Source organism: Sinocyclocheilus rhinocerous, unplaced genomic scaffold (genome assembly GCF_001515625.1).
Source record: "Sinocyclocheilus rhinocerous isolate Xijiao unplaced genomic scaffold, SAMN03320098_v1.1 scaffold191, whole genome shotgun sequence".
Lineage (NCBI taxonomy): Eukaryota > Metazoa > Chordata > Actinopteri > Cypriniformes > Cyprinidae > Sinocyclocheilus > Sinocyclocheilus rhinocerous.
The window spans coordinates 802,268-814,956 of NW_015625580.1; the positions used below are offsets into that span (position 1 = coordinate 802,268).

At 37.5% G+C, this 12,689-nt stretch overlaps 3 gene segments (V, D, J or C); all 3 read left to right on the forward strand.

Moving 5' to 3' along the window:
- Window positions 1–209: 209 nt before the first annotated feature.
- LOC107753213 (Ig heavy chain V region 914-like) lies at window positions 210–653 on the forward strand. The segment is given in 2 exon segments: window positions 210–255; window positions 337–653. Coding segments are annotated over 2 exon segments (363 nt in total).
- Window positions 654–5,015: 4,362 nt separating this feature from the next.
- On the forward strand, window positions 5,016–5,637 carry LOC107753297 (Ig heavy chain V-III region TRO-like; the record flags this gene model as incomplete). The annotated part of the segment is given in 3 exon segments: window positions 5,016–5,026; window positions 5,301–5,340; window positions 5,371–5,637. Coding segments are annotated over 3 exon segments (318 nt in total), but the record flags the coding sequence as incomplete, so codon positions are not given.
- Window positions 5,638–6,129: 492 nt separating this feature from the next.
- Window positions 6,130–6,582, forward strand: LOC107753204 (Ig heavy chain V-III region BUT-like). The segment is given in 2 exon segments: window positions 6,130–6,178; window positions 6,266–6,582. Coding segments are annotated over 2 exon segments (366 nt in total).
- The last annotated feature ends 6,107 nt before the right edge of the window (window positions 6,583–12,689 follow it).

The following is a 12,689-nucleotide window of genomic DNA, read 5'->3' on the forward strand; positions in this document are numbered from 1 at the left end:
CATATGACAGTATGCATATTCAGAATTGTAAGTAATAAACTAGGTTTGTAATGGTTAGGTAATAGTTTGTCATATTGTTCTTTAATAGTTTGGCCCTTCAGTCATGATTGCACCTTGTGACCCTCCCAATGCAAATCAAACCCCTGAATGTCCGTTGAGTATTTATGCGCTTCTCAATGGTTCTGAAGTGTTACATCACCACTTTCAAGATGAAGAATGCGCTCTGCTTACTGCTGCTCTCATTCAGCCTACAACGTGAGTTTTCCTACATGTCTATTATCAGTTCTAGAGTAAACAGATTCCAAATGAAATCAGCCTTTTCAATCTTCTTTTTAGGTACAAAATGTCAAAGTATGGAGTCCATTGAAAGCACAGTTGTGAAAAAGCCTGGAGAAACTCTGACTCTGTCCTGTAGAGGATCCGGGTTCAGCTTTGACTGCTGTAACATGCACTGGATCAGACAACAAGCTGGAAAACCACTTGTGTGGATGGGATGTGTTTATAGTGACGGCAGTGGCTATGACTACTCTGAATCCTTCAAAGGTCGAACTGAAATCACCAGAGATAATTCAAAGAGTATGGTGTATCTGAAACTATCAGGCCTGACAGCAGAAGACTCAGCCATGTATTACTGTGCAAGAGAATCACAGTGACACAAAGGTCTTGTACGGCTGAACAAAAACACACTGGCTATATTATCACTTGTTACTAGAAGTCAACAGGTGGCAGCAGAGAATAAAAAAAAATCTATAAAATGCGGCCTAATGAGATGATATACCGTTACTGGCGATGGTATGCAGTGAAGTTCACTCTAAAAAGCTCAACACAACATGAGTCTTCTGATGTGTAGATTTGTAAGAGCAGTTACACACTTTACAGTCACAAACTATAAAGCAGACTTTTAAAGGGGTCATATGATGTTGCTAAAAAGAACATTATTTTGTGTATTTGGTGAGTTTTTACGCATTGCATTGCATCGCGCCATGTAAACATAAAACAACTTACAGTTACAACTTTACAGATCTTCTTTATGCACCAAGAGCTTGTAACACTTCATAGAGAAAGGAAAAATTGAAATCGCATCCTATGACCCCATTTACGTTACCAGAGACTCTTACAGGAGTAAAACAACTCTATAAGGACAGAATATGATGATGAATGACACAACAGTGTTTTATGTTGCACAAAAGTGAACACAGTGATAAACCACAAGCAGTTCTGCTCTAAAACATCTTGAATGAAAAGTCAAAAAAATTATTCTTACATATAAAAGTGCATATGAATCATATCATATTTTATCAACATTTTTAGAGGCCTTTAAACTGATGCAGGTCCAACAGAAACATGCTTACTGAATGAACTACTGCTATTGTTGTTGTCAAAAAGTTCTTTATCAATACAGTATATCAGTTATATAAATGCCTCAAAAAGAATTAGAATAGATGGAGATGAAAATGATGTAAAATCGATTCATGTCCACTAGAGAAAAAGATCTAAAAATATAAATATGTCAAAGTCTCTAATGAAAGATATTAAGCCTTGCATTAATATGTTTGTAGCGTGTAGATTTGATTAGTAGCTCTGTATGACTATGTAAATCTCATATTGCATATTTAAACAGCAGGCGTGAGTCAGTTTATACATTCCTCTGATCACAGGAGGGAGTAACAGACGCCAATAGCCTCCCTGTACAAAAACATCATCATATTAACATTACAATATTTATCATGTTTTGTCCTTTTAAGTTTTCACAACTGATATTCACTGATGTTCATCATTCACAGCTGAAATTCATTTGACGATTAATGAGCAAAACTTAATATGCATTTATTCAGTTGGAAAAACAACAATGACCTAATAATAATAATTAAAAAAACATAATAATTAGCTAAAATAAGCACTATAATAGTAAATTATGTTTCAATAGAAAGTCAATAAAATCCAATATAGTTTGCATGACTTTGCTTTCTTCCCATGAGGTTAGAAAGTCTGTTGGTCAGTAAAGGTGTATTTTGATAGAGCTTGTTTTGACCCTGTTTTGCTGTTGTCTCAGAGGTGGGATAGATGTTTTCAGCAGTGTTTGAGCAGCATTGAGGGTTTCATCAACAGATCTGTGTCAGTCAATGAACTTAAGTGCTTATTCTGTCTGTGTGATGCGAGTTCAGGAGGTCTATATGAGATATGAGCTGCCTGCTTAAACACCAATAGATGGCAGTAATCTATCACTTGAATTTATATTGTCGTATGCCTATACTGAATTTTTCAAAATAGTTTTTCAGTGGTTTTAAACATTTTCCAATTTGTGCAATTTCAAAACTGTACTGAGAAAACATAATTTTCTGTAATTTCATTATTTATAATATTCATATTTGAATTTTATATTAAAATAAAAAATTATATTAAAATCCATTAGAACATAAAATTAAAAGTGATACAATGCACAAAATTTGCATTTATCTCTAAAAATAGAAAAATAATGGTCTGTTTATATAGATCAAACATTAACCACAAAAATCTTAGTCTGTACCAAATATGTGTCAGCATTTTATATAATCAGTTCTCTGATTTTAATATGCAAATCACCTTTCTTCTTTAAATATGCTGGTGCATCTGTGATCTGAAGGAGTGGATGTCGATCTACCATGGCCTTCATAATAAAATCAATTATAGTATCTCTTGTGTGATTATTAATCAAGTTATTAATCAGTATTTAACCTCATTGTCACGAATCCTGTCCATGGACTTCCGTTCAATCACCACCAGAGGTCACCCTTCCATTACATTGACTCTCGCACTACACAAACTGTTGCATGTTATCCCGGACTACATATCCCATAATCCATTGCACTGATTGCACACAGTTGGATAACCCCTCATGTCAAGCCCTCTGGATATTGTTAGCCGTTAATCGACTACGCCCGTTTTGGATTACTCTGCTGTCTTGCCCTCAATATATCTGTTTGCCAACGTTTGATTTATGCCTGTTTCTGGCCACGTCTCCAGAATAAAGCTTTGCACCTGGATCCGCACGTCTCACGTCTCGTCAGCCCTGTAACAGAATACTAGTATTTAGCCATTGCTCATTATTCAGATCTGCCGGACTGTGTACTGTTAGACTTTTTTTGCGAGGGTATCAATGAACCTTTGAAGACACTATTAATCCATGAAGGTCCCCATTCTTCTCTAAGTAATTGTATGGATTATGCTCTATTGTCTGTTGGTTCAATGTTCACTGTGGGTATTGTGGAGGAACGCGACCCCGCACTCACTCGTGTAATGGTCCCCGCACTAGATCACGCTCACAAAATGGTGGCGACAGAGGAGCCTGATCACAAAATGGTGGACACAACAGCGCCCCGTCAAGTCACAATTGATCTTCACGAGTCAAGTCAAGTCACCGCTGATCTTCACGAGTCTATTTGCTCAAATAGTGAAAAAAAAACTCCACTGATGGAGTGGATGTCGATCTACCATGGCCTTCATAATAAAATCAATTATATTATCTCTTGTGTGATTATTAATCAAGTTATTAATCAGTATTTAACCTCATAGAGTGTAGTTGATTGAATAAAGTTATTAGTTACCACATATTAGTAGTAAACACAAAGAAATGTATGCATACTGCTGTTGGAATGTGTCTGTGTCCCTTTGATGTGAAGAAACGGGCCTCTCCATATGTAAACTTCTGCTTTCTCCTCTCCGGTTCAATAGGTCACTGATTGCCTAGGCCATAGAGGTCATTGGGGCCTCTTGCCTACGTGACCAATGTGTACCCCAAACATTTAGGTTGCTTTATATGTCTGTATGTAAAAGAATATGCTGAACATGGTCTGAATCTTCTCCCTCTTTCTCTCTCATGGAAGAGACTCCCTGACTGTGTGTTTTGGGAAGAGTAGCTGATAAGGGTAATAACGTAGCTACCCGACCTTGACGGAGATCAGTGTTTCTCTATGTATGTGTGTTGTTATCTGTTCGTGCAGGACCAGTTGCTACCAGTCTTCAGGGAGATTCACAAACGGCACCCATGAGTAAAGACCATATGTGACCCTGGACCACAAAACCAGTCATAAGGGTCAATTTTTCGAAGTTGAGATTTATTCATAATCTGAAAGCTGAATAAATAAGCTTTCCATTGATGTATGGTTTGTTAGGATAAGACAATATTTGGCTGAGATACAACTATTTGAATATCTAAAATCTGAGGGTGCAAAAAAAAATCTAAATCAAAATATCGAGAAAATTGCCTTTAAAGCTGTCCAAACTAAGTCCTTAGCAATGCATATTACTAATCAAAAATTAAGTTTTTATATTTATGGTAGGAAATTTACAAAATATCTTCATGGAACATGATCTTTACTTAATATCCTAATGATTTTTGGCATAAAAGAAAAATTGATAATTTTCACCCATACAATGTATTTTTGGCTATTGCTACAAACATACCCCAACGACTTAAGACTGGTTTTGTTGTCCAGGGTCACATATGGGTATCTTCCGTCACTCTGGTGTCTGGGTAGCAGATATACGTCTCAGGAGAAGAACGTTGCGTGTGACCTTTAATCACTTGTCATCCAAATAACCTTCGGAGATATGCTTTATCAACTTTATGTACATCTGTTAAGAGTTTACTTGTTTTTCCGTAAACTGACCAATCAGAATCAGTTTCACCTATGTATTGACGTAATTAGTGACCTCTGTTAGAGTATAATTACTGGTGTTTCTGACATGTAAAGGGAGCAGCCTACGAACTCCATCGCGAGTATTGAAGCTGACTTCTGCTGATGAAACTGCAAACTATTTTCTTCAGTAAATTTTTCTTCAATTGATTTCATCTCTGACTCCTGGTCTTCATTCAACACCTGGTCCTTGGGTTTTAACTGTAAATTCCCCTACAGATCTGAATAGACATCTGAACTCTGGAACCAAAGGCTATCTTTCTAGTTTAAACTTAACATACACCATATAAAAAAAGTTTCGGTTGCACTTTATTTTAGTACGTGCACTTACATGTACTTACAGTGTACCTACCTAAGAAAGTACTGGTAATATAAGGTAACTACATGGGGTAGGGTTAGGTTTATGGGTAGGTTCAGGGTTAGAACCTAGTTATTACCTAGTTATTGTAATTACTATAATAAGTACATAGTATGTACATGAGTAACAGGACTGTAAAATAAAGTGCTACCAAAGTTCCTTATATTTGTAATTCTGACAGTTTTACCATGTAAGTCACTGCATAAACAACAACAGCGCAAAAATGTAATATTATACTTCATTGCATGTAATATTGCTTCTTTTTCCACAGGTATTGAATGTCAGACAATCACTCAGTCTGAAGCAGTGGTTTAAAAAACAGGAGAGTCTCACAAGCTTACATGTACAATATGGATACAATATGGATGGACTGGATTTACTTTCAGCAATCTATATCTGAGCTGGAGCAGACAGAGCCCTGGAAAAGGACTGGAGTGGATTGCATACATCGACACAGCTCGTTCTCCAATCTACTATTCCCAGTCAGTCCAGGGCAGGTTCACAGTGTCCAGAGATGATTCCAGCAGTCAACTGTACCTACAGATGAACAGCCTCAAGACTGAAGACACTGCTGTGTATTACTGCGCTAGAGAGTCACTGTGAATGAGTTCAGTGTCAAAGCAATACAAAAATTACTTCCTCATTCACATATACAGATGATGAATGTTGACTAATCAGCCTTGATCAGCAGTGCAACTACTGTCACTGTTCATTTCACAGACACTCTTAAAATATATATACACACACACAAAATTAGGTTCTTCAGCAGTTGTTTGTGGTGGTTAAGGTGCTATATAGCACCACTACCATACAAATAACCCGTTAAGCCCCTGTATTGTTCTTTAAAGGTTCTCTAACTCTCTCTTAGTCTCAGTTTAGTTGGGGAAAGGATTAAAAATGACATTAAAATACAGTGTATTTCCTGAAGATAACAGCAACAACAACAACACCACATAATGAAAAATCATATATAAAAACATGTAGATACATATTTACTGGGTTGCATATGCAGAATTGTATGCAAACATTCCTCCTCCTCCTCTTTATTTAGTATTAGGATGAAAAGAAGCAGCTTGATCTCGCACGTCTCACACCATGATCTCCTCATCTCTCTGGCTGTTGCTGCTGCTGGCAGCTGTTTCTTGTAAGTCTTCATAGCTTCTTTATTTCACAATAAAAATACTCAATATTGTCATATCTCTAACATGTCCGGCCATATTTTCCCCCTCAGGTGTTCATTGTGTTGAACTGACCCAGATTGATTCTATTGTCTTAAGTCCTGGTCAGGTTTTGACACTGTCCTGTAAAATCTCTGGATATTCAGTAACTGACCGCAGCTACTGCAGTCACTGGATTTGGCAGCCTGCAGGAAAAGCTCTGGAATGGGTTGGAGAGATATGTGGTAGCGGTAACACCTATTACAGTGATAAACTCAAAAGTAGATTTCAAGTTACCAGAGAGTCTTCCAGCAACACAGTGACTCTGCAAGGCCAGAATATGCAGACTGAGGATACAGCGGTGTATTACTGCGCCAGAGAGTCACAGTGACACAGAGCAGCTACAGCCTTGTTCAAAAACCACACTAACATTCAGCACACAAATACACAGCTTTGCACTAAAATCTTCAGTATTTCTGATCCAGTTTGTTATATTCAATGTTCACAAAAATGATGGTTAAGGTAAAGCATTAACATGTTTTATTTTGTTTACATAAAAACTGAACCACAGTTCTTCACAGTTCAGTTTAGAACTTTCTAGTTCTAAAATATCATTATAGGCATATATATTATGAGGCAAAACTTTTGCCTCTCTGTTCTAACCTTCTAAACTCTGGTAGTAAAAGTTAAAATAGGGATACTTTCAAAATTTTAACTCATATCTCTGTCTTCTCCATTTGCCATCCACAAAATCATTACACTGACATAATCCTGCCTCCTGATAATTGAATTACAAGTGTATTCTTGGCACGTTTCACAAAACAGCGATACGGTACACATTTTAGAACATCCTCAGATCTCAGTCATATGAGACAAAGGCATTGCACCTCAGACTTAAAGGCTTCAGCCATTGGACCAAATGCCTCAGACTGAAAGGCTTTCAGAAAAAACGTCAATTAGACATCGGGTGAAAAGGCCTCAGACAAAAAGGCATCTTTGAAGTCTTTGGTCGCTGTAACATAATTTTGGTCAAAAATAAGTGGATACAACTTAATAGATACAATGGATACCGCAGAATAGATATAATTGCTGACAAGGTCATGATTGAATTGTTTATTTGTTGATCCATTCTCATTTTCATTCTGTCTTACCAAAGTAATTTATTAGCGAGACTAATAAAAACATTTAAAAATGTAAATAATAGTAATTACTTTTATGAAAGCAACAGACATATATGGAGACAAGAGAGTGTCTACCAAAAAAAGAAGAAAAAAAAAAATTACTGATGTGTGACCCTCAGGAAACACCTGCGTTTGGTTATTGCCTCTAAACAAATAAGTGAACATACATGTATAGTTTCATAAGACTTATGTAAATTCTATAAAGTATTCTAAAATACATTCTGTTAAAGCTAATAACATGCTCATTCAAACATAAATAGAAGAAAATGCAATCAGGAAATTGTTATATTCTTACGTCTTCTCAGCATGTGATAGCAGAAGCAAACACTGATCTATATACTGTATATGTTCTCTATTATAGATCAGTGGAAGTAAATTATGTGACGCTGATGACTGTAATATAATTTTAGACAATGTTTCATATCCAAATACTGCTAATCAAACTAAACTTATATTATTATGACATTTCAATAAAACTGAGATGATCATTTACACCTCACAGTATCACTTGTATTTCAGTCCTCACCCTTTCCATCTTCCTCCACTGTAAGAGGGTCTGTGATAGCTTGTTTTTATGTTGCCTCCAGATGGATAAGAGTTGTGTCTACTTCGATCAAAATAATTTCGATTTTTGCCTTTCAGTGTCAAAAGAAAAAGAAGTGTCAGAGGAACTTTCTGAGGAAAGCCCAGATAAATTATGGAAGATAACACCATTATTGAAGATTCCACCACAATAGAAGTCTAGGAACAGGTCGACAGAAATACGGGAGACACAGGCCTATTATAACTGCTGAAATGTTTGCGGGGCAAATCTGAGATCAGTCTGAGCGCTCATGGTACTCACAGTGCGTACAGCCGTACACCTGCAGGTGGGGGCCCAAGGCGGTCGCCTACCTTTGCCTAATTGGTAAGTCCGCCCCTGCAATGCAGCAAACCCCAGAAACACACTTGCAAAACATAATGTTGAACACAGAGCAGCACATGTGGTCTTTTCCTTTAAAGGGGTCCTATTATGCTTTTTCACTTTTTTTATTTTAGTCAGTGTGTAGTGTGTATGTTTGGGCATTAAAAAGATCTAGAAAGTTACAAATCTCAAAGTTCACTCCAAAGGGAGATATTTAGTTTTTTAAAAATCCCTTTTCAAGAACTACAACGAACGGCTCGTTTGGACTACAGCGTTTGGTTTCCGGGCTTTGTGATATCACAAAGCGGCTCATTAGAATTTCATTACAAATAATTCCCGCATACAGAAATTCGAATGGTTGAGGGGTGGGGAGGGGCGAGGTTGTGGTTAGAACGCTTGGTTGAGTGAGTGCATGAGACGAGACGACGAAGAAGAAGAGCTGCTGCAGAGTTAGTGCATCAGAGAAAACCAAGAAGAAGAGGTGCTGTGCTGTAGCTTCAAATTTTGGGCATGTCTAGAACAGCGGTTCTCAATTCCAGTCCTCGCGTACCCCCGCTCTGCACATTTTGTATGTTTCTCTTATTGCTTCATACGTTTGTTAACAACATGACACAGTACTCAACCTCCATATTTGGTTGTGAAACCTCAAGAATCATTCTCCATCTCCTGCAGGAGTTCAGAATCAAGCTATTGCATTCACTGGATCCGTTAACCCACTGGAAAAGCACTGGAATGGCTCGGATATCTTTGTAGCAGTGGTGACACTGACATTAAAGATCAGTTTCACCCAGGATACGTCCAAAAACACAGTGTTTCTACAGGGAAATAATTTTCAGACTGAGGATACAGCTGTGTATTACTGTGCAAGAGAGTCACAGTGACTAAACAAGCCACAGCTCTGCACAAAAACAGAACACATGAATCAGATATATGTAATACCAGGGGCATTTCTAGTCTTCCATCAGTACCCAACACCAGCCCCCACCATAATCTTTTTGAGACATTTTGGGATATAAATAGATATATAAATAATCTTCAACTGAAGTACAGAGTCGTTTACAAGCTGCCCACGCAATAAAGAGTTGCTTTGTTGTTGATAAACGATAAAAGGCCTTTGCAAGTTTTGTTTCCTACAATAGATTTTAGGTAAATATCCACCTCATTCAGTGATCTTTTTATTTTATTTCTTATAAAACATTCCGTTACTATTTGTGTATGAGAAACCACTGCAAACAATTCAGTGCATGAGTGAACATTCACGAATCTGCAATCACCAGTACTGATTCTAAACGGCTGAAAGAAAACACACGATTGTCACACATAATGCTCTGATTGAAATATTATTAGATAAACGATAAAACGATATCGTCATTCTCAGGATGGTATACAGTAATCTCCATTGACACATAAGGATTTATTAATCCATCCCACTTTTCATCCAGCCGAAAATTTTAAAAAAATATTAAAGTAATAATCATTTAACATTTATAAAAATGTGTTCTCATAAATGTCACATATTCAAATTTATTGTCACAAACTTAATGTTGCATTTTAATTTATGTAGAAATTTCTGTTTTTCATATTGACAGGCTGGAGGAGGAGTTCATGTAAAACTGTGATGTTTATCGCTCATAAGCCGTTGTGCCTACAGAAGTGTTTCTGTTCACTGACTGTATGTGATTTTTGTCGAAGAGCATCATTAGCAATGGCAACAACAATGAATTCAGTCCTGATATTACTATTTTTACATGGTTTGTTATTTTCTAAATAATAATAATGATACATTACTGTATAAATACTTTTAGCAAAGCACAGTTACACTTTTTTCCCCTCACTTTTCAGTTTATTACATTTCTCTCTCTTCCACAGATATTCATTGTCAGACATTCACTCAATCTGAAGATGTGGTAAAAAGACCAGGTGAATCTTTTCAGCTGGTCTGTACTGCCTCTGGATTTACATTCAGCAGCTACTGGGCAGCTGTGGTGAGACAGGCACCCGGTAAAGGACTGGAATGGGTTTCAACTACTGGCACAACCAGTTCTGACAAGTACTATTCCCAGTCAGTCCAGGGCAGGTTCACAGTGTCCAGAGATGATTCCAGCAGTCAACTGTACCTACAGATGAACAGCCTCAAGACTGAAGAAACTGCTGTGTATTACTGCGCTAGAGAGTCACAGTGAATGAGTTCAGTGTCAAAGCAATACAAAAACCACTACCTTTCCTTTTGAATTCATTTATGCCCCATTTCCAAGAGGTGGCGCACTTGTCAAGCAGTCTTAGTTCACTGTTTCCAACTGACTCACTCACCTAATGTTTGTTTTCTTGACTGAGAAACAAACAGTACAATTTTGAAAGTCTGAAGTAACACAAATAAGCCTTAGAGTAGCTTCATCATGAAATACGTTCTGGTGTTGTAGTAGATTTTTATTGGTTAAAATATGAATTGTTCGAGTGTAATCATTAGGAATATAACCATTTAAATATCCAGTTATACTTCCATTATAATCCCATATGCCTGTGTGTAAAAACAGGCCTACGTGGCAGAATGTACAGACCTAAGATTAGAAACATCTGGGAAACATAAGTGGGGGCCTTCTTTCTTTACCATAACAAGAACCCCTTCTCTAGGGAAATATCGAACTGTATGCACAAAGGAACCATTCTATGTATGGAAAACGCCTTAAAGTCAGAACTGTATAAAAAGAAGACAAGATGATCATTCTGGAGATGTTTTGCTGCAGAGAGCATCTCCGTTTTATTCTCATTGATGATGAAATAAAATGTATCTTCTGGCATCGAAACTCAAGACTGAGTGTGGTTCCTCAGACGAGCGGCAGACGACACCACAAATTTGAAACTGTCGGCATCGAGAAGGATTCCTGGCGAATGTGCTGTGAATTGTCAACCTAAAAAACACGGAGTGCTGGCTTTCAAGAATTCGCCGCCCTGAGTGTTAAATTAACACTGCTCGGAGCATATATGGTGTATCGGCTTTGCAATAAGCCGCTGCCGTTGATAATATGAGTGAGCAAGTTCTAGAACGCGTACAAACAGAGTCCGTGCAAACGGAAATAGATGCTAAACAAATGTCTTTCTTTATTTGTGCTCCAATAACAATTGTTCCAAAACAACTTGCTATGAGTGTTCCTTGTTCATTAACATGTACAATCCAAGTCCATACCTTGAAGACACAGCATAAGATCATAGTTCATCTTGCACGCTACTCTGCCGTGCGGTCAAAAACTGTGTGCTTCCCAATTACCAACGCACACACCTGGCTCTTACACCGGTGTTACAATTATACTGTGTCACAGTGCCACCCAGTGGCCAAGTAAAACTTTACAATAAATGGCTCCAACAATATGTGCTGTTGAATTGTGTCTGTGTTGTATGTGGTTTTTGTAGAAGAGCATCATCATGACAATAATTAATTCAGTCCTGATATTACTATTTTTACATGGTTTGTTATTTTCTAAATAATAATAATGATACATTACTGTATAAATACTTTTAGCAAAGCACAGTTACACTTTTTTCCCCTCACTTTTCAGTTTATTACATTTCTCTCTCTTCCACAGATATTCATTGTCAGACATTCACTCAGTCTCAAGATGTGGTAAAAAGACCAGGTGAATCTTTTCGGCTGGTCTGTACTGCCTCTGGATTTACATTCAGCAGCTACTGGGCAGCTGTGGTGAGACAGGCACCCGGTAAAGGACTGGAATGGGTTTCAACTACTGGCACAACCAGTTCTGACAAGTACTATTCCCAGTCAGTCCAGGGCAGGTTCACAGTGTCCAGAGATGATTCCAGCAGTCAACTGTACCTACAGATGAACAGCCTCAAGACTGAAGAAACTGCTGTGTATTACTGCGCTAGAGAGTCACAGTGAATGAGTTCAGTGTCAAAGCAATACAAAAACCACTACCTTTCCTTTTGAATTCATTTATGCCCCATTTCCAAGAGGTGGCGCACTTGTCAAGCAGTCTTAGTTCACTGTTTCCAACTGACTCACTCACCTAATGTTTGTTTTCTTGACTGAGAAACAAACAGTACAATTTTGAAAGTCTGAAGTAACACAAATAAGCCTTAGAGTAGCTTCATCATGAAATACGTTCTGGTGTTGTAGTAGATTTTTATTGGTTAAAATATGAATTGTTCGAGTGTAATCATTAGGAATATAACCATTTAAATATCCAGTTATACTTCCATTATAATCCCATATGCCTGTGTGTAAAAACAGGCCTACGTGGCAGAATGTACAGACCTAAGATTAGAAACATCTGGGAAACATAAGTGGGGGCCTTCTTTCTTTACCATAACAAGAACCCCTTCTCTAGGGAAATATCGAACTGTATGCACAAAGGAACCATTCTATGTATGGAAAACTGTATGGAATATATACCCCAC